Source organism: Lissotriton helveticus, chromosome 5_1 (assembly GCF_964261635.1).
Source record: "Lissotriton helveticus chromosome 5_1, aLisHel1.1, whole genome shotgun sequence".
Taxonomy (NCBI): Eukaryota; Metazoa; Chordata; class Amphibia; order Caudata; family Salamandridae; genus Lissotriton; species Lissotriton helveticus.
In genome coordinates, this window is record NC_136065.1 from 1,775,153,652 (window position 1) to 1,775,171,820 (window position 18,169).

The following is an 18,169-nucleotide window of genomic DNA, read 5'->3' on the forward strand; positions in this document are numbered from 1 at the left end:
ACCTGCTTGTTTCGCGTAGTTTGTACTTGTGCAATTTAACAGGAGTATAGTATAGGCGGTGTAGGAACTTGTAGTGAGTGATGCCTAAACGACTACTGGAAGAGACTTGTTCAGTTTTCTTGCAGCAATACAACCATTGTTGGTCTGTGATCTCGTGTCCAATGTTCGCCACCCATTTTTCTCTGGAGGCGCGGGGGTGTAGACCATCTCTGTGTATATGCTATGATAGAGTGTAGAGACCAGGTGGGACGCGTTGTTGATGCGTAGCACATGATGTAATGGAGTAACAGTAGGGTTTTTTTAGGGTGTGAGGGAGTGTATTCCCTAAAACCTTGTCGCAGGCGGACGTACATAAAAATGTCCATGGAAGTGGGTGGTGTATCCCTAAATAGTTGCTGCATGGTGCAGAACGTGCCATTAAGAAAGAGGTACAAAAGGGGGTGGTGATGGATGGAGCATCTGAACCAATCAAACACTCACACCCAGTCAACAGATCTGGGTTAGATCCATCACCGTTCTTTAGCCCACTCTGCCACCCCAGTTCAGACATGGCCATATGCAAATCAGTCTGACCCTGTGCCTCGTGGGAACAGTCCAGCCCGAACTGCCAAGCCATGCCTTCCCTGGACCGGAAACAAGCTTCCTAGGACCGGTTTCTGGCATTTCAGCCGTCTTCAGCCAGGCAGCCAGGGTATGCTCAGACGTGAGTCCCATGCTCTCCACACTACTGGAGTCAAGCTATCCTGGCTGAAGACGGCTGATAGCCAGAAACCGGTCCTAGGATGCTTGATTCCGGTCCAGGAAAGACATGGCTTGGCAGTTCGGGCTGGACTGTTCCCATGAGGCACAGGGTCAAGGCTGACTTGCATATGGCCATGTCTGAACTGGGGTGGTTGGTGTGGAGTGCAAAAAAACAATGGATTTAGGCCCAGATCTCTGTACTGGGGCGAATGTATGACATTGTTCTGCATTCTGTCCAGCAACTGTTTTGCATTAAGAAAGAGGTCCCCCCCAGCAATGAATATTCTGTTTAGTTTTGGTTTCTACTGACTTCGGGAAGGTCAAGCGAGGTGTGGGTGTGGACAATATATCCCTGTCCAGAGGGAAAGGGTCCGATAACCAATGTTCGGTGGCGATATGAGGTGTATATCGAGGCGGGTAAAACCAATACTGAGCAAAATGTGCTTGGGCACATATATAGTACAGCTCCAAGTCAGGGATATTGAATCCCCCCTGGGAGTATGGCCGTGTATCCCATTGCGAGCGGGGTTGGTTACTGCCCCAAACTAAGCACATGAGTTCCGAGTGGACCTGAGAGAAGAAATGACTGCCCGGGTCATAGGGGATATTTAAAAACAGATATAGGAGTTTGGGGAGGATGACCATTTTAATGAGCAAGACACGGCGCGCCATGGTGAGGGGGAGAGCATTCCAGCAAATGATGTTGCTAGTTATACGTGCCAATGTGCAACCGTAATTGAGTCTCATTCATTCCTCCCGATCAGTGGTGATGTGTATCCCAAAGTACTTCACCTTGGAATCTCACCACTGTATGGGATTGTCCGTGGGGAAGCATCTCAGAGAGGTTGTGAGTGGAAAGATCTGAGATTTGGCCCAATTTAGTATGGACGTCGGAAAGTCCTCCGAAGCGAACGACTTCGCGGAGGAGAGGCTTGAGGTTCTGTTGAGGGTTTTTGACATAGTTGACATATGGTGACATCATCAGCATGCAGGGATAGGAGGAGAGGGCGGAGGAAGCATCGAAGGGCCTTTTCTTGATGATGCTGTCTGATTTTGTCCGCCAGTGGTTTTATGGCAAGGGCAAATAGGAGGGGAGATAGAGGGCCGCCTTGTCGGTTGCCTCGAGTGAGATGGAAGGAAGGGGAGGTATGGCCATTGATCAGAACTCCTGCAGTGGGATAGGCATATAGCAGACATATCCATGCAAGGTAACCTACAGGTAGCTCCATGCATTGCAGGATGGTGAAGAGATAGTACCATTCAACAGAATCAAAGGCCTTTGTGGCGTCTAAAAATACTGCCACAAGGAGAATAGAGTATGGAGATTGTGAGAGGTAGCTCTCCCGGGGATAAAACCTGCCTGGTCATGTAGGACAAGTTTCTCCATCAATAAGCTGAGGCGATTAGCTAAATGTTTTTCAATAATTTTAGTGTATGTGTTCATGAGGGATAGGGGTCTGTAAGAGTCGTAGTGATCCGTAGACTTTCCAGGCTTAAGGAGTGAGATGATTAAAGCCGCGTGTATTTGTATCGGGAAGGATCTGCGCCTCTAGGGCGTCAAGATATACCTCTCGCCACAAAGGGAGTAATTGATACAAGTATGTTTTGTAAAAGTCAATGGAAGGTAGTCAGATCCAGGGGCTTTGCCCGATTTCATCTGCATAATGGCTGTGCAAAACCAGTCATCCTCAGAGGGGGCCACCAGGAATTCCTGCTGATTGTCCCCCAACCATCCCAGTCTGATATCTTGAAGGTAGGGAGCGAAATCTGGGGGCACGGACCATCGCGAATGAGAGAGGTTTGTGTAAAACTCAGTGAATGTATGTAAGATTTGACGCTATCCCGATGTCGTGTGCCCGCACTATCTATTATGTCCATGATGTAGTTGGAGAATCTGGGTAGGCGAAGTTCCATCGCTAGCCCCCTCCCAGGACTCTTCCCCCTCTCCAAACCATCGTGCGGTGGAGTATTTGCCGCAGACCTCCAGATCGGCTGTGGCATTGAATTCTGAAATCCCCTATTTATGAGTTTGTGCAGTAAATTATTTAACATTTCATCACTGATGCCCACAAAGTCTGTTATACAAGATCTACCTAAAATAGAAGCTGTGCCTCCTTGCACCCTGATCCTGGCAGCAGGAAAGAAATTGCAGTTTTAAAAGAAACTTTACGAAGTGCAGCGTCTTGCAAGAAACTGATATCTGGTGGAGAATTTAGCAACTGAAATAAGTTACATGCAAAATGTGTAATGTGCACAAGTTGCCAACGAGGAGAACCAACAGTTGGACAACGAGCATCTTTATTTGGGAAAATCTTGCATTTGGCACTACTCACACGAGGAGTCTTTTAATGTTTAAAAGGAGGAGTGTTAACGGGATCCATTTGAAGAACTTGCACAATGGAAGGAAGCAAGTGTAAAATGACTTGGGAGCATGCCAAAGTGGTGGTAAGAGGTTGTTATATAACTGGGATAATTGTTGCTTGGGGCGAACAGAGGCTGCTGTGGGGTTAGCACGACTTAGTCAGCTCACCCCCGATTGGTATGGGGTTGGGAAGCACACGTGACCCCAGCCAAAAAGAACCCATCGTCCTGCTTGACACAAACCTCTAAGAACTTACCGTTCATTCTGCCTTTAAAACAAAAACACCAAACTTGTTCGACTTAACCCGAGTTGGCCAGCATGCCCAACCAACTATGCGTGGTGCTTCCAGCACACATAGCTGCCGCCTTCAAACACAGTGGGGTCAAGTGTAGCCAAGTAGAAGGCTGGGCTAAGAGTGACTGACTGAATGATTGACACTGTCGAATGCGGAGCATGAATTCTGTCACATGAATGACACGCACCCGCTTGCCGTCCCTTGAGGCAAACACAATGCCTGTGTACTGACGGCATCGACGACAATGCCGCAGGATCGCCATGTATTTCCAAATCCCACCCTCTTGTTTACTTTCCTTTTACAATATACTCCTCAGCTTGCAAATATGAAAGGACTTTCACGAAAATGAAGTAATGTAGAAGCCACCGCAGCAGCTGAACTGCAAAAAATGACACTTGTTGTCAAGGCAAATACATTTATTGGTCACACAGGCCAGCTCTCGTGCTGTAATTAGCATAGAAGTTGTGAAATGGCTGCACCCCACTTCAGACAAGCTGCCGCCTGTCTTCCCAGAAAGAAACCAACCGCAAAGAAAGGAAAAAACAAGCCACACGAAGGGCATGGATGTGGGAGGGAGGCGGGAACAATTGTGCAAGTTTCCTCAGATTTAAGTAACAGTGGCTGTAACCGCAGTGGAGGCAGCGCAGTGTGTGCTGAAGAGGCGTGGGTAGGGGCCAGAGTAAGGGAGAGTGAGGGCTGCCCCAGTATGGCAAAACAAACCAGCGCGGCCACGCGATCGCAAAAGTGAAAGAGACCACACAGAACAGATGGCACCCTACTGTGAGTAGTGGAAGGCTCAGCACTGCTAGCCTTCAGCAAGCGCTGTCATTCCAATGCGTGGGCGTTGGGGTGTTGCTGGTTCTAGTTTGTGCCAGTATGAATGTCCTTCAGTAATCTCGTAACCCAGGACGCGTATTCATTTACTGTGCCTCTTTTGCATGCTTGCTCTCTTCACACAGAACAGATGGCACTCTGCGCACCCCTGCTCGCTCCCGCAAGCTGCAGGCCGCCACACACACGAGTGAAGGTCGGGAGTGATTGCAAGAGGCCCTCCTAGTGCAGCTCATGCGCGCTGCGCTAGGCGAGACCTTAAAAAGTAGTGGCCTGCACCCGCAGATTGAAGAGTGGTCCTCGCATTTCTTTGAGTTTTGTTTTTTTACTGTGAGTAGTGGAAGGCTCAGCACTGCTTGCCTTCAGCAAGCGCTGTCATTCCAACGCGGGGGTGTTGGGGTGTTGCTGGTTCTGGTTTGTGCCAGTATGAATGTCCTTCTGTAATCTGTTCACTCAGGACGTGTATTCATTTAATGTGCCTCTTTTGCATGCTTGCTCTCTTCACACAGAACAGATGGCACCCTACGCGCCCCTGCTTGCTCCCGCAGGCTGCCACACGCAAGAGTGAAGGTCTGGAGTGATTGCAAGAGGCCCTCTCCTAGAGCATCGCATGTGCGCTGCGCTAGGCGAGACCTAAAAGGGATGGTAAATTGAGGTCAGTGGTTCAGGGTGGTGCCTTATGCAGCTTCATGATGTACCGCCAATATGGAGCCATGGCGCAACCTGGTGGAGCAGTTGAGCTACAGCTGTTTTTAGGTCTCGGACTGCGAAAGACTGCGCACATGTGCAGTCGAGCTGGCGAGATTTAATGAGGTAGGGAGAGTTTCACTAGCGAGGTTAAGCCCTGCTCCTCTTTTCCATTCGCTGGCGTCCTAAACGGTGGCCAGCCATTGGAGAAGAGGCCCTAGTGACGTTCTTCTTTCTCTCCAAGCCCCGTCCTTTTCAGACTGGGCTCCTTGACTTATTTTTGTGGTAAAAGCTTTCTTATCTTCCTTATGGGGCCAGATGGCCCCATAAAGAAGATAAGGAACGTTTTACCACAGCAGCAAGTCAGGCTGAGGTCGTCCGAATGGGACGGCTCCATAAGAGAAAAGTCGGCGTTGTGCGAGATGCAAAAATCCTGGTGAGCGCTTGTTGTGGTTTGAAAAGGCTTAGAAAGGTCAAGTCATCCAGTGCTTAATTTGTAAGACTGCTGTCGATGGTTAGCACTGGCCTACGGAATTCGGGGACGTGCCCTCGCTTGGCCATGTCCCCAAATCCGTGTTTTGCATTAGTGTACTGTACCCTTCTTTGTCTGCGTCCCCCAAATTCCGTAGGCCAGCACTGCACCTCGATAGCAGTCCGTTCTGAATGCTTGTATGGGCGCCGCCGCCATTAGTTAGTCGTCTGCATTTCTCAAGCTGTTATAATCAGCTGCTTCTGACCCGGAGAGGTTTTAATGGCGATGTCTCTTAGCAACACAGCAGAGTTCAGTGTCTCCTTGCAGCAGCCACTAGAAGCATTGCAGTGCGCCTAATGGCTCTCGGTTTGTGTGTTTGACCTTTAGTTAGATCGACGGGGCATCTGCATCGCCGTATAAGTGAGCGCAGGGGGTCAGTCTGGGGTTCTTGACCGGGCACTTCAGGCAAAGCAGCCACTGAGAGGTGTACAGAAGCAGTCAGTGTTCGAGTCCGCCTATGACCCCCAGCCGAAGACAGCACTGGCTATTAACAGGGAGGCCACGGCTTGCCGCTTGTTTTCTCAATCCCCGCCTCAGTGCATCACTCGTAGTTCGAACCATGACCGGCTATAGCAGGCTTACGGCTGGAACGGTGCGCTGACACCACACTGCAAGACATTGGTATAGGTGGCAAGGGTGCCCAGGGCTCTTATGCTCGCCAGAGCAGTAGTCCATGCCCCCGGGTCGACTAGTAAAAAAGTAGGTTTAATGAGGTTCAGTAGACCCCTCACATTCCAGAACCCCAGTGCTACTGCACCTGCTCCACCAATGATGGCTAAGCTCGACTCAGAAGCCCAAGCTTTGACACAGCTGGCCATAACCGGGAAACACTGCTTAGCAGCAGTTCTCAGTGTTATTTAAATAGTCTTTCACGGTGGAAAAGGACACATTGAGTTGAGAAATAGTAACACTATTTACGTTCTCTCCCTATACAGCAACAGTTGACACAGGGATTGGTGTTTCAAGTAGTAAAATTATTATTTCACTGCCATGGTTTTCGTCTGAAAGGTTCCGGCAGGTCAAAGGTACTAACTTGAAGAGGGGCTAGCAGGAGAGGCACAAAAAACGGGGCAAATCATACAAGGTCTGGCGCAACACATACCACTTCTGCATGTTATGCCTTATTTCATGTTCACATGCAGATGGTTTGAAAAAGGAATACTGTTTCCGGTGACTATTTGGTTAAAAAGTATTCTGTGAGAATTGAGGGCATTCCTCTTTACACTCATACAACCATTTCACATCCTTCTGGTATGCTTGCTGTAATCTTTTTTCCTGCTTTTTCCGTACACTCGTCCCCTCATCCTTTCCTCGTCTCTCTTGTAACAGGCATCACCCCGACCTTGCTTAATCTGTAAAAGAGTAAGTGCTGCGGCCCAAAGATTTCCTCAGAAGCCCAATGGGTTAATGTGTCGAATTATACAGTGAAATTTCCTCTTGCTTAAGTGGATTTTTACTTCATTTTTTGTAATTAGTTGGATTAGTTTAATGTCCTTAGCAGACAAGAAAAACTGATAGTGTTTGAGTTCATTCATGTTATTGTGTGTGTGGGGGGGGGGTTCTGTGTGTGTGGGGCTCTATATGTGGGGCTCTATATGTGTGGCTCTGTGTGTGTGGCTCTGTTTAATTATTTTTCTTTGCCCCCCTCGCATCAAATATAGGGGCAGACAGAGCCCCATTGCGGGACATTGTGCGCCTGGATGACAGCCGTGTCTGCGCGGACGGGCCATATGGCTACGCACGGATTGGGGTAAGGGAGGGAGGGGGACGAGGAGGGGGCCCTGGGGGGCTTGTGAAGGGGGGAGGATGCCTTAGGTCCACCAGCAGGTTAGGGTTAGAGGTATTCACCCCGCAGAACCCACCTCGAGACGAGAAAGCTTTTCAGTGCATTAGTGTGCCACTCTGAGGGCACGAGGGGCAGGGAGTGCACACAAGGGGAGAGATTTCGTGAGATGTGCACATATCTCAGGGGCCAGGCACAGCGCTTTATTCTACACACTCTGCAGCAACAAGGCCGAGAGAGCAGACACTTCCGTATTAGCGCTTTATACACGGATTACGGCAACATAGCTCCAAGAGCATACCCGGCTCTGTGTGCACTTCTTCTAACCACTTTCAACTCACAGTTGAGGATGTGTGTGAGTTCGCAGATCCCAGGTCACAGACTTGCGCCAGTGCGAGCATGTTTATGTCTCAGCCTCTGCCCAACAGGCGCACAGTGAGCTCTGTGTTCAGCTGCACATGGGGGAGGGGTGCCCTCCCTGGGCCATGTTTGTTATTGAAAAATGTGCAGGTTCAATAAACGGTCGTACGCATTCACTGAGACGCCAGGAGATGTACACAACTATTTCAGCAGCTGTGTCATGCCTCGCACTGTGTATGCCTCGACAACACACTCTCTTTGCTAAGTTGCACCGTTGTGTTTTTCTTTTGTACACACGTCGGTATCTTTTTGAAAAAGTAGGAATTTTATTTCATAAGAGTTCTTTTTATTGGGGTTGTGCTGAAGTTAAAATATGCCCCTGTTTACTTATATACGAATTACGTGATACGGGGACTGCTATAATGGTTCACTAACACCAGTAACACGAGCAAAGCAACCAAAAATACAAATATTGTTTTGTGGAGCCCCGGCGCAGTGGGCGGTGCCGAGTAGAGTTCATTTAACAAAACGGAGCATTCTTAAATGCGCCCCGAACTGTATCAGGGGTGTCCGGGGGACCTAGGCGCAGCCTGGACATCTGTCTGCACAATACAATAAAGTGTCGCCCATTTCAATGGCATCGAGCCCGGTGACGGCGTAAGAAAGAGACTCCAAGCTGCGCCGTTTATGGTGCAAGATGGCGTCCTCTGGAGGAGAGTTTCATACAAAGTGATCAAGTTATTCGCCAATTAGCATTGGTGTGCTGATCTGCAGGGATCGGTAGAGCCGATCCCGTTCCTTGCCTGATATCCCAATGCCTTCGAGAACTTGAATGACAGGTAATCAGGTAATGCTTAGCTGAAAGAAGCGTCGCGTACCACTGTGGCACAACTGCCCACATTCACATGCTTAGATTGTGGGATTTAGATAATTGAATCAAAACGGTCTGTTTAATATTAAAGGGAAACAGTGGCGACTTGCTTGACCATAATCCTTCCTGTGCATTGTTCTTTCATTCAAGCAGTCAATCTGGCACTTCTTCCTACTTAGAACAACACGATACTTCTCTGTTGCCAGGGACTGGAAGCAGCGTTATGAGTCCTTGGATTTATTTATAAAAAAAACAACAATGCTAATGTTTATTGTTTTAAAGACTCCAACCCACTTACTTTATTTACCCGGGACTATTAATGTAATGTCTTCAGTGACCCTGTGACCTAGAAATTGGTAACTACACAGCTCCTGGGAGTCTCTGTTTGGTGCCCAGCAATTTGACGCTGTCATCTATGCTCTTAACTTCTATTTCCACGATAGTCACTTTGTATGTACTGTATACATGTTACCCAAAAGGGTGTGGGTGTGTGGCTGTGTGTGTGTGTGTGTGTGTGTGTGTGTGGGGCGCTGTGTTTGTGTGGGGTCGCTGTGTGTGTGTGGGGTCGCTGTGTGTGTGTGGGGTCGCTGTGTGTGTGTGTGTGTGTGTGTGTGTGTGGGGCGCTGTGTGTGTGTGGGGCGCTGTGTGTGTGTGTGGGGCACTGTGTGTGTGTGTGTGTGTGTGTGTGTGTGTGTGGGGCTCTGTGTGTTTGTGTGTGTGTGGTTCTGTGTGTTTGTGGTTCTGTGTGTTTGTGGTTCTGTGTGTTTGTGGTTCTGTGTGTTTGTGTGTCGCATTTGCGAGGGATTAAGCTATAGGCCTTGTAAATGACAATGACATTTATTTATCTGTTATCAAAACCAACACATACATTTTAAAAAATTCATTTACAATGCCAATAGCTCTAACTTTTGCAAAGGCGAGACCGTTGCATTGTAAATGCTTGTTTTAATATTCAGTTAGGACGCTTGACGGGGCAAAAGGACTGGAATCTGCAGGTAGAGTATCCGATAGAAATATTTTTACTGAAGTTAAGAAATGTATTATCCATTAAAAATGTTTTGGACATAAATGGTGATGTGCTCTATTCCTTTATTTTGATGCAGGCAGGGTTAGTGCAGAGAGAAGCAAGGTGGTGGTCCCATGATGGTGCCAAAGATAAACTTTTGCGAACTGGCAAAGGACTTGCTAGTCCTCCCATCGCTGTTTGTGATGAGGCCAAATACAGAGTTCTAATGCGGCTGAGTGATTTAATAGATTTTGTGATATTTTTGTGATGCTGTTCGCTCTGTAAAATTGTATTGAAAACATATCTTGTGGGTAATGGGAAGCGAATGGAGATAACTTGCATGTTTATTCTGCATTTCATAAAAAACATCTTCATTGTTTCCTTTATCCAGGATCTGCCAAGGATCTTATCAGCACCCATTTCGTGGATGGCATGAGTGAACTGGCAATCGCATACATCTTACAGGGAGTGCTGAAGGCACTAGACTACATTCACCACATGGGATATGTGCATAGGTAACAAAGCTTGATGGTGTAATCACTGAAGCAAGATGCTCTACTGTTTCACTAAGCTAGATCTAAAAAAAAAAAATCACAGGAGTGATATTTGTGTTTTGGCTGCCACTCATTAATGATACTACAGCTTAAACTGTAGAGCATAGAGTAGTTCCTCTGTTGAACATGTCTGTACACTGCTTTAGGCTAGGTTTATAGTGGGTGGGTTTGTGGTTTTGTATGAACAGTTCTTTCTTATTGCCTTCCTAAACTCTAAAGGTAATGGGTGTAATCGATCCGTGTTGGCACTCTGCCTGTGCTGGAATATTTTCAAATGTTTGTTAAATCCTTAGCAACATATTGATGTCAGGAGACACCTCAAAAGTGATTAAGAAATGGATGTACCATTGAGTTGGATAATAATAAACATATGATATTCAGTGCCAAGATACCTGTCGCAGCAAACGTGCACTTTGCAAATATGTGATGTGTTAAACCTCCCCATGTGGGGAAGGGAGGATCTGTGACGAAGGTGATGTGATTGACTTCAAGGCCCACCTTGAATTGTTTTCCATTTGCTTTCAAGGAGTGTGAAGGCAAGTCACATTCTGATCTCGTTGGATGGGAAGGTGTACCTGTCGGGTCTGCGTAGCATCCTCAGCATGATCAACCATGGCCAGCGGGTGCGCGTGGTGCATGACTTTCCAAAACACAGCATCAAGGTCCTGCCCTGGCTCAGCCCAGAAGTCTTACAACAGGTAACACTACAGCCGAGGGAGAGGGAGAGAGAGAGCGAGAGAGAGAGAGAGCGAGAGAAAGAAAGAAAGAATATACACACCGAATTAAGGACATGTTTGCTACTATGGTGAGAGCAGGAGGGATTGCCAGGAAATCACATCGCTGGAATGTATTATTGCTTGTGGAAAAAGGTCTAGGGGGAAAATAAAACCACGTTTATAAGAACACAGGGCAGTGCCATTTTGTTTTTCTCCTTTTTTTTAAAAAACAAACGAAAAAACCAATTATACTGTTCAAATGGACAGTAAGGATGCTTAGACGAAGGCACAATTAGACCTTCTACAAAAAAAGAGGCCGCACACTGCAGTTCAAACCTATCAAATACGTCTCAATGGCTAAAAGAGCCAGAGTAGCATTTCTTCAGAATATTCCTCTTCAGGATATTTGAAGAGCACCAACTTAAGGCTTGAAAAACACATTTGAAAATCCTACACAAGTACAGGAATTAACACACATACAAGACTTGTAGCCTTTAAGAACGTTTTTCATACTGCTTTCACTTAATATACTTAATGTATCCTGTGTGTGTGTGTGCGCACACACACACACACACACACACATAGCATTTGCACCTAAAACGATTCATGCTTCGAAAGAATCCGTTACTTACCTTCAACATTAGTTTTGCAGCTTGCAGCAGTTCTAAATACGCAGGTGACCTGCTTGACCTCCTCATGGGATGGAGCACTGAAAATTGTTTTACTCATGCACATTTTAAGGTATGCGAGGCCACAAAAACACAATCTAAAAATTGTGGAGCTATATCATGGGGAGATCTCATAGCACTAAGATGTGCCCATTGTTATCTCAAACAGAAAAAGACTTTAATTGATCAGAATGCATGTACAATGTAGATTTTTGGCCCTCTGTTAATAGATGGTGAAGTATGAAAACCCTGAACCTATAACGTCTTCACGCTAGAAGGCTGTTGTTGCAGGTGGTGATTGTTTTCTTTTTCTGCTTGACTTCTTTTGTGATGTGTTAAAGTCTGGTGATTGTGAATTACCATGATGGATTGGGCCACTGCCTTTGGGTCTGTCAGAGCTGTATATCAGTATGTTGAAGCAATAACAAAATATTTTTTTCCTGTAGAATCTGCAGGGCTATGATGCTAAATCCGATATTTACAGTGTTGGAATCGTGGCCTGTGAATTGGCGAATGGACATGTGCCGTTCATGGACATGCCTGCCACCCAGGTAAGCCAATGCCTACTTATGCTCACCTTCCAGAGGACTGCTGTGCTCACTGGCGTTACAGGTCTCCTTTGATTCCATTCTTTTAATAGAGACAGATAATTTAGTATGCTGATCTTGCTTCTTTTGCTGAATGTCCAACTTTAGTTTTGCATCCAATTTTCAACTCCTGAAACAGCGAAGTAAACAGCGTCTGTAGGTTTGCTGCCATCACAATTCATCTTAACTCTTATTTGAGGGATGAGGCAGCTTCTTTTGGGGAGAAGTCTCATTTAATTTAAGCTCCATCTAGAATTTCGTGCAGAATTTACCAAAAAATAAAAGAAGCATGCTAGTTTGGAATTTAGAATGATGCATGGCAGTAGTGTGTTCATTGTGAATTGGAGTTTAGCAGTGCTTCATACACTGACCCACAGAGGTGAAACACATTTGCACGGTTTATCAGCCCAGATTTGAGTGACCGTTTTTTTTCCCACGAGATCTAATGTTGAGTGTTAAGCCTTAGTACCTGAACTCACAGGCAATCCTTGATAAAATCCAATAAAATTAAATGGTACAAAAGATAGAATGCATTTGAGAGTATATAAAAGACCTAATTGCATGCAGTTGAATTGGCCAGTTATTCAGGGTCCCTCATGTAGACCCCAGAGCCTTCATAAATCTATTGGCTGTGTATGTTTTCAGCTATGGCCTATCAAGCTACCAACTCTTTTGACTACTGCTGACTTCTCTGCAGAAGGATTTAACATGGGATTTCCATTTCAATTGGGTACAGGTCATTTCACGAGCTCTAAATAGCTGATTTTGTGATCACTGGTTAAATTAGCGAAGGATACACATGCATTTAGATCATTTTCATACTCTGCATCGACGTTCTCCATCTTTTTTTCCCATTGTATGCAGTGCCATATTTTTCTCCTGTAGCTGTGGTTTTGTGCGGTTATCTATATTATTTCAGTATTTTGTTGTCTTGTCAGATGTTAATTACTGGCCCCTTACGTTCCTTTTCTTGCATACAGCTAGTCTAGACTGAGACCAACCTTCCTGAACACAAACCACAGTTTTCGCAGTCTAGCCTCAGCTGCCAGGCCGGGTCCCCCTGGACAGTAACATAAGCAACCTCCGACAGAGGTCAGCTTATACGGATTTGAATATGCCTGGACTCCATCTAGAGTGGCAAAATGGGGACAAACAGTGGGCTAGAATAGCGCCTGAGTGATGGCCTGTGCCTGATATTAATTCAAGCATTCCTTTCATTGCTTCATCTTTTGTTGCTATGGCTGCCCAAATGTGAAGGGTAAGCCTTGACATGGTCTCTTCCTCACTGCGCTGCAGGACTCCAACTGCACTTCAATGAAGAACCCAAAGTAGGCTGAAACCAATCTGGTGCTGCTTGTGCTCCCATCTGGGAGGAGCCAGGACTGACCGCTTGGCCTGGAAAGTTCTGCTGAAGCAGAACAACTACTAATTTGCATATGGGTGGTCTCTGTCAAGTGGCTCAGTGGGGGTAAAACAACCTGGGTCGGAATTCATCCCGTGTGGTCAGTAGCTGATATTATTGCAAGCATTTCTTCAGTTGTTGTTGCTTAAAACCAAGCAGAGCATGGTGGTCAATTTTTCCAAGCCTGCGGAGATTTTCTGATTCCAGTAGACAAGAAGTCTCCCCATCTTTGTTAGTTTGGAGGCTGACGGAGGCCGTAAACATAACCTGACAACAAAGACTTATTTATTTACGAAGAAGTCTTTGGTACTAAACCATTCTGTTTCCTAATCTTTTATTGAATAACCAGGTAATAGAGCGTTTGATGTGATGATACATCTGCAGTTTTCCTGCCTAATACGTGTACTTGCAAAGTGTTTTGTTTTTCTTGCACGTAGTTCTTTTGTTATTGTATCTATTTTTAGGTTGTGTAAGCACCCTATCTAGCCTTAGTATTATGTATGGCTAGACGAAGTTGGTTAATATTTATATATTTGTTCAGTATTTTTGATGCAGGCAAAATGGTTTGTGCATTGTGACTGTCTTGATGTAAGCATACAAATGTGACTGTAAAATCGCAGATATGGAGCACAACAAGCAAAATGCTTAATCGTGTTAATTGGTTGAGTTTAAAATGAAGAATTACTTGGGGCCTCTTTGATGAAATTGATCATTTGTCCCACCCTTGCCACCATATGAACTACTAAGATGGTACTTGACGGAGTCAACATTGCTCCATCTGAGGATCACAAAAAGAGATGCAGTCTCATACGTGTGTGCTTCATGTTCACACAAACAATCTGATGGTGCCATAAACTGTACTGAGACCCCGCAGAAAAGCCAGATGACATATTAGCTGTGGTGGAGAAAATCAAGGGGGCATGAAATGTCAGAGTTGGCGGACAAACCTAATCATACCCTTGGACTATTTTACATCTTTGTAATAAAACCTCCATGCCTTGGTTTCTGTTATAGTTATGTTGATGCTGAGAATTATGTAGCCTCACATTCTCTAGATACCAGTCTTCCTAGGGAGGATAAACCTTGAAACAAATTCTGTAAATCGCATATAAAGCCAATATAACTACATGTCCCATCTCTACCTGATGAGAGTTAAGGTGGTGTGCGGGTGCAGTTTGTGTCCCATTCTTAAGGCACCTTCTGGCTGAATGACTGATCAGATAACTGCCTTAGGCACAAAGTGATGAGAGCTTTCTCACATTGCCCTAGCACTACCACTTAGTAGGTACGAGCAATAAGTTGGTTATGCGTAGAAGGGTAGACCCTACAAAGGCTAGGATTTCTCATAGTAGGACAAATTTACAATAGCAGAGGTTACAGTAGACCCACAAGTGCATAGTTAAGGATGCAATGAGCAGGCCAGAGCACACACTTGCTGAGGTTACAAATGGCGGGGCCTAAGGCGCAATGGCTGGACTTCTCTCAGGACACAACACATACTGACCGGTTACCCAGGGAAAGTCAAATCGCGTACTTCGGGAGGTTAGAACTAGTGAGAGAGCAGAATGTTTGAGGGTGCACATAGCAGGCCAGAGGGAATGCTGTAAGAAATAGCAGGATAAAAAGCACGGAATGACTTTACACAATGATGGGGCTGCAGTATCTAGTTATGCAGAACTCCCAATGCGGAGGTTAGACAGAGCAAGATAGGATACAACATTGGTAAATTTACAGATGTAACAGCAGAATAGTTGACGGTATAAATGACAAATAATATGGTGGCTAATGTTACGGGGTTGGAGCACATATTGGCTAGAGTTACACATGGCAGGTTGTACATTAGTTGTGGTTGTAGATGGTTGAAGAGCATAGAAAATGTTTAAAATAGCAACAGATTGACTGAGCCTACATATGGCAGAGTGCACGGTGGCTTAAGTTCCATGTAACGGGCAAGAGTTCAGAACGGCTGAAGTTACACACGCATAACACGTGCACCAAAAGGCTGAAGTTGCACCTGGTGACAGTTGGAGCTCACAGTGGCTGAAGTTCAACATTGCTGGGGCAGTTGGCCCGGGTTAATCATGAGCAAAGTACAAAAAGTTTGTAAATGTGCATGAAACAAAGGCCACAGTGACCAAGTTTATGCGGAGGCCAGTTTCACAATAGATATCGTTAGGAAAACTGTGCACAGTGGGTAAGGTGAAATGCAACAAGACCGATTGTATAACGGCTAAGGATACAGATGGGAATAGCTTGTGTCTGATTTTAAGGCATAATGATGGTGCACAGTGGTGGTTACCTATGGACCAGCACACAGTGGCTGAGTTTGCACATGACTGCCAGGTGCATATGGCGCCTGAGGTACATAACACTACTCCATGTTGTTGAGGTTCCACAGGGCAAGAGAAAGCACATAGTGGCTTAAGTTACACATGGCAGACTAGAGCACACAAATGAAAGTCATGCTTGACTGGGCAGCACACAGAAAGGCAGGTCTCACATGGTGGCATAACAGTGTCTGGCAATGAAAAAAATACAGTGGTTGGGTTTACACATAGCAGACTATAGCGCCTAATTGCTGAGGTTCAGCTTGGTGACTGAGCGCTTAATGGCTCATATGTTCACCGGTGAGAGACCATAGCTTGCAATGGATGAAGGTAAAAGTGGCAGGATATTTATTACACGTGGCAGAAAAAGGATTAAGTTAGTGATTTACATCTGGCGATGAAGTCTATATTGGATGGGGGATACAGTGGTTGACGTTCGAGCAGCCCAAGTGTGCCCAACAGCTAAGAGCAGACATGAGTGTTGTGGTGCACAGGTGCTGCTAGAGAGCTAAAAGTGAAATACTTTCCAACGTATAGGTTTCCTTTGTGTTGCATCATCTCAAAGTTGAGTTAAATAACAAAGGATTGTCTTTTGCTTAGCTCTGAATTTTGGGGATATTAAATGCAGGTAAACTATACTACAATGACTATATTTCCTAACATTTTTGTGATATTGTGTCATTTTGTGGGAGGGAGTGAAGAGGGACTTGAGTTTCGTCCACTTTTATGGATTGGTATGTGATCGTTCTTAAATTGGTATTACAGTGTGGGAAATGATTGCTGTAATTTAATGGAAGAATAAAAGCTAATTGAAGTATTACGTACAAGGCACTTTGCCTAGTACATAAAGCCCTATTTGGAGGAAGGGCAAAGGATGGCAATCCTTGTTTCCTCTCTATGTACCGCCGCGCGTCCTAAGATCTTCTGCTTCTAGCTTGGTACACCTTCTAAAGATTAAAAAAGCAAGATGCGGAGGGAAACCCTTCTCATTCTTAGCGGCTAAGTTATGGGATTTCCTTCCTGTACAACTGAGACTTCAGCCCAGCAGGTCGCTTTTTAGAAAAGAAATAAAAACCTGGCTCTACACTCCTCTCTGAACCCGTCAGCTGCCGTCCCTGTCACCACGTAGCCCCAAGATGCCTCCGCAATAGTGCGTCCTATAAATAACTCCGTCAGTAGAGATATCAATGGAATTAACAACTTTGTTGAAACCAATGTGAAAACTCTGCAATGTTGTTTTGTAACGCATTTTATTGAGCTTTATACTAACAAAGGAGAAGGAGGTACCTAACTTTATTTATCCATTATTATGGGCAGTCCATAACCTCATAACCACATTGTTGTGGCGCCCATTCCTACTCACCACACCTCAAAACTCTGTATAACACCAATCACTTTTGGCCTCCAGGGACTAATATGTCTGAGTGCATGACTGTAGTATAATGCCTATCTATTGGGCCTGTCTCCCCATATTTTCTGATGTTTGTGTGGACTTTACCTGGCCATGTACACAGACTCATACAGACTAATGCAGTGATTCAACTCTTTCATCCAGCCTTTGAGAGATGGGGGTTCAGATATTTCCAGGCCTGGGCGATGTCCCTCTGGGCAACCAAAAAACCAATCCATGACAAAGCCATCCCCTATCTTTTGCTGCCTAGTTCTACATTTATGTGCAAGATAGCAGTTTTGGGCTCCCGGGGGAGCCGCCATGTCAACACTTCTCCCACTGTAGATAGCTACCCCAACGCATAATCATGCAAACTGCAATTGCAGGCTGCGTGCTAGGGTGCTGAGAAGTGAAGACATGACTTGGCACACCCTCTGTGTACCATTCCTACACACACTGCATGCACTATAGGTAAATCACCCTTCAGCAGGCCTTACAGCCCTAAGGCAGGGTGCACTATTCTATGTGGACTTATCTGCCTGAGCAGATATGCCCCTGTGATGTCGAAGTCGATTCTTGGATAATACAAGTGAACAGGGAACCCATTTTGAGAACAGTTGCTGGACACTGGTAATTATGATTTCTCCAGCTACGTAATGACTTCACTGAAACTAGAGATGTTTGGTATCAAACATCTCCTACTAATAAACCCACACTGATTCCAGTGATGAATTTATTAATATATGTTCCAGAGGGCACCTTAGAGGTGCCCCCTGAAATACTACAGACTACTAGTGTAATGGCTAATTTGTGAAGACCAGCCTTCTACCACAGACCGGATTCTGACCCCCTGCAGGTGAGAGCATGTGCTCTCCGAGGGCAAAAACAATTCCTACACTGGCCGGAGGTGTTGTCACCTCCTCCAAACATGATGGCTAAGTACTCAGCATATCAAGGCAGGAGGCTTCAAAGGCCTCTGCTGCCTTTGATTTGCGACCCAAGGCCAGCCCCCTCCCCTGGGCGCATTTGGCACCAGTCGGGAGGCGTGTTCCCCCCC

General features: G+C 45.8%; 1 protein-coding gene across 5 annotated transcripts in view; it reads left to right on the forward strand.

Moving 5' to 3' along the window:
• The window catches only part of STRADA (STE20 related adaptor alpha), a 231,010-nt gene that overhangs the window by 110,235 nt on the left and 102,606 nt on the right, over window positions 1–18,169 (forward strand). For all 5 annotated transcript variants that reach the window (XM_078645053.1, XM_078645057.1, XM_078645055.1 and 2 more), the window contains 3 exons: window positions 9,860–9,983; window positions 10,549–10,720; window positions 11,853–11,957. In XM_078645053.1, coding sequence (XP_078501179.1) covers window positions 9,860–9,983; window positions 10,549–10,720; window positions 11,853–11,957 — 401 coding nt within the window. The remainder of the gene's footprint in view (window positions 1–9,859; window positions 9,984–10,548; window positions 10,721–11,852; window positions 11,958–18,169) is intronic.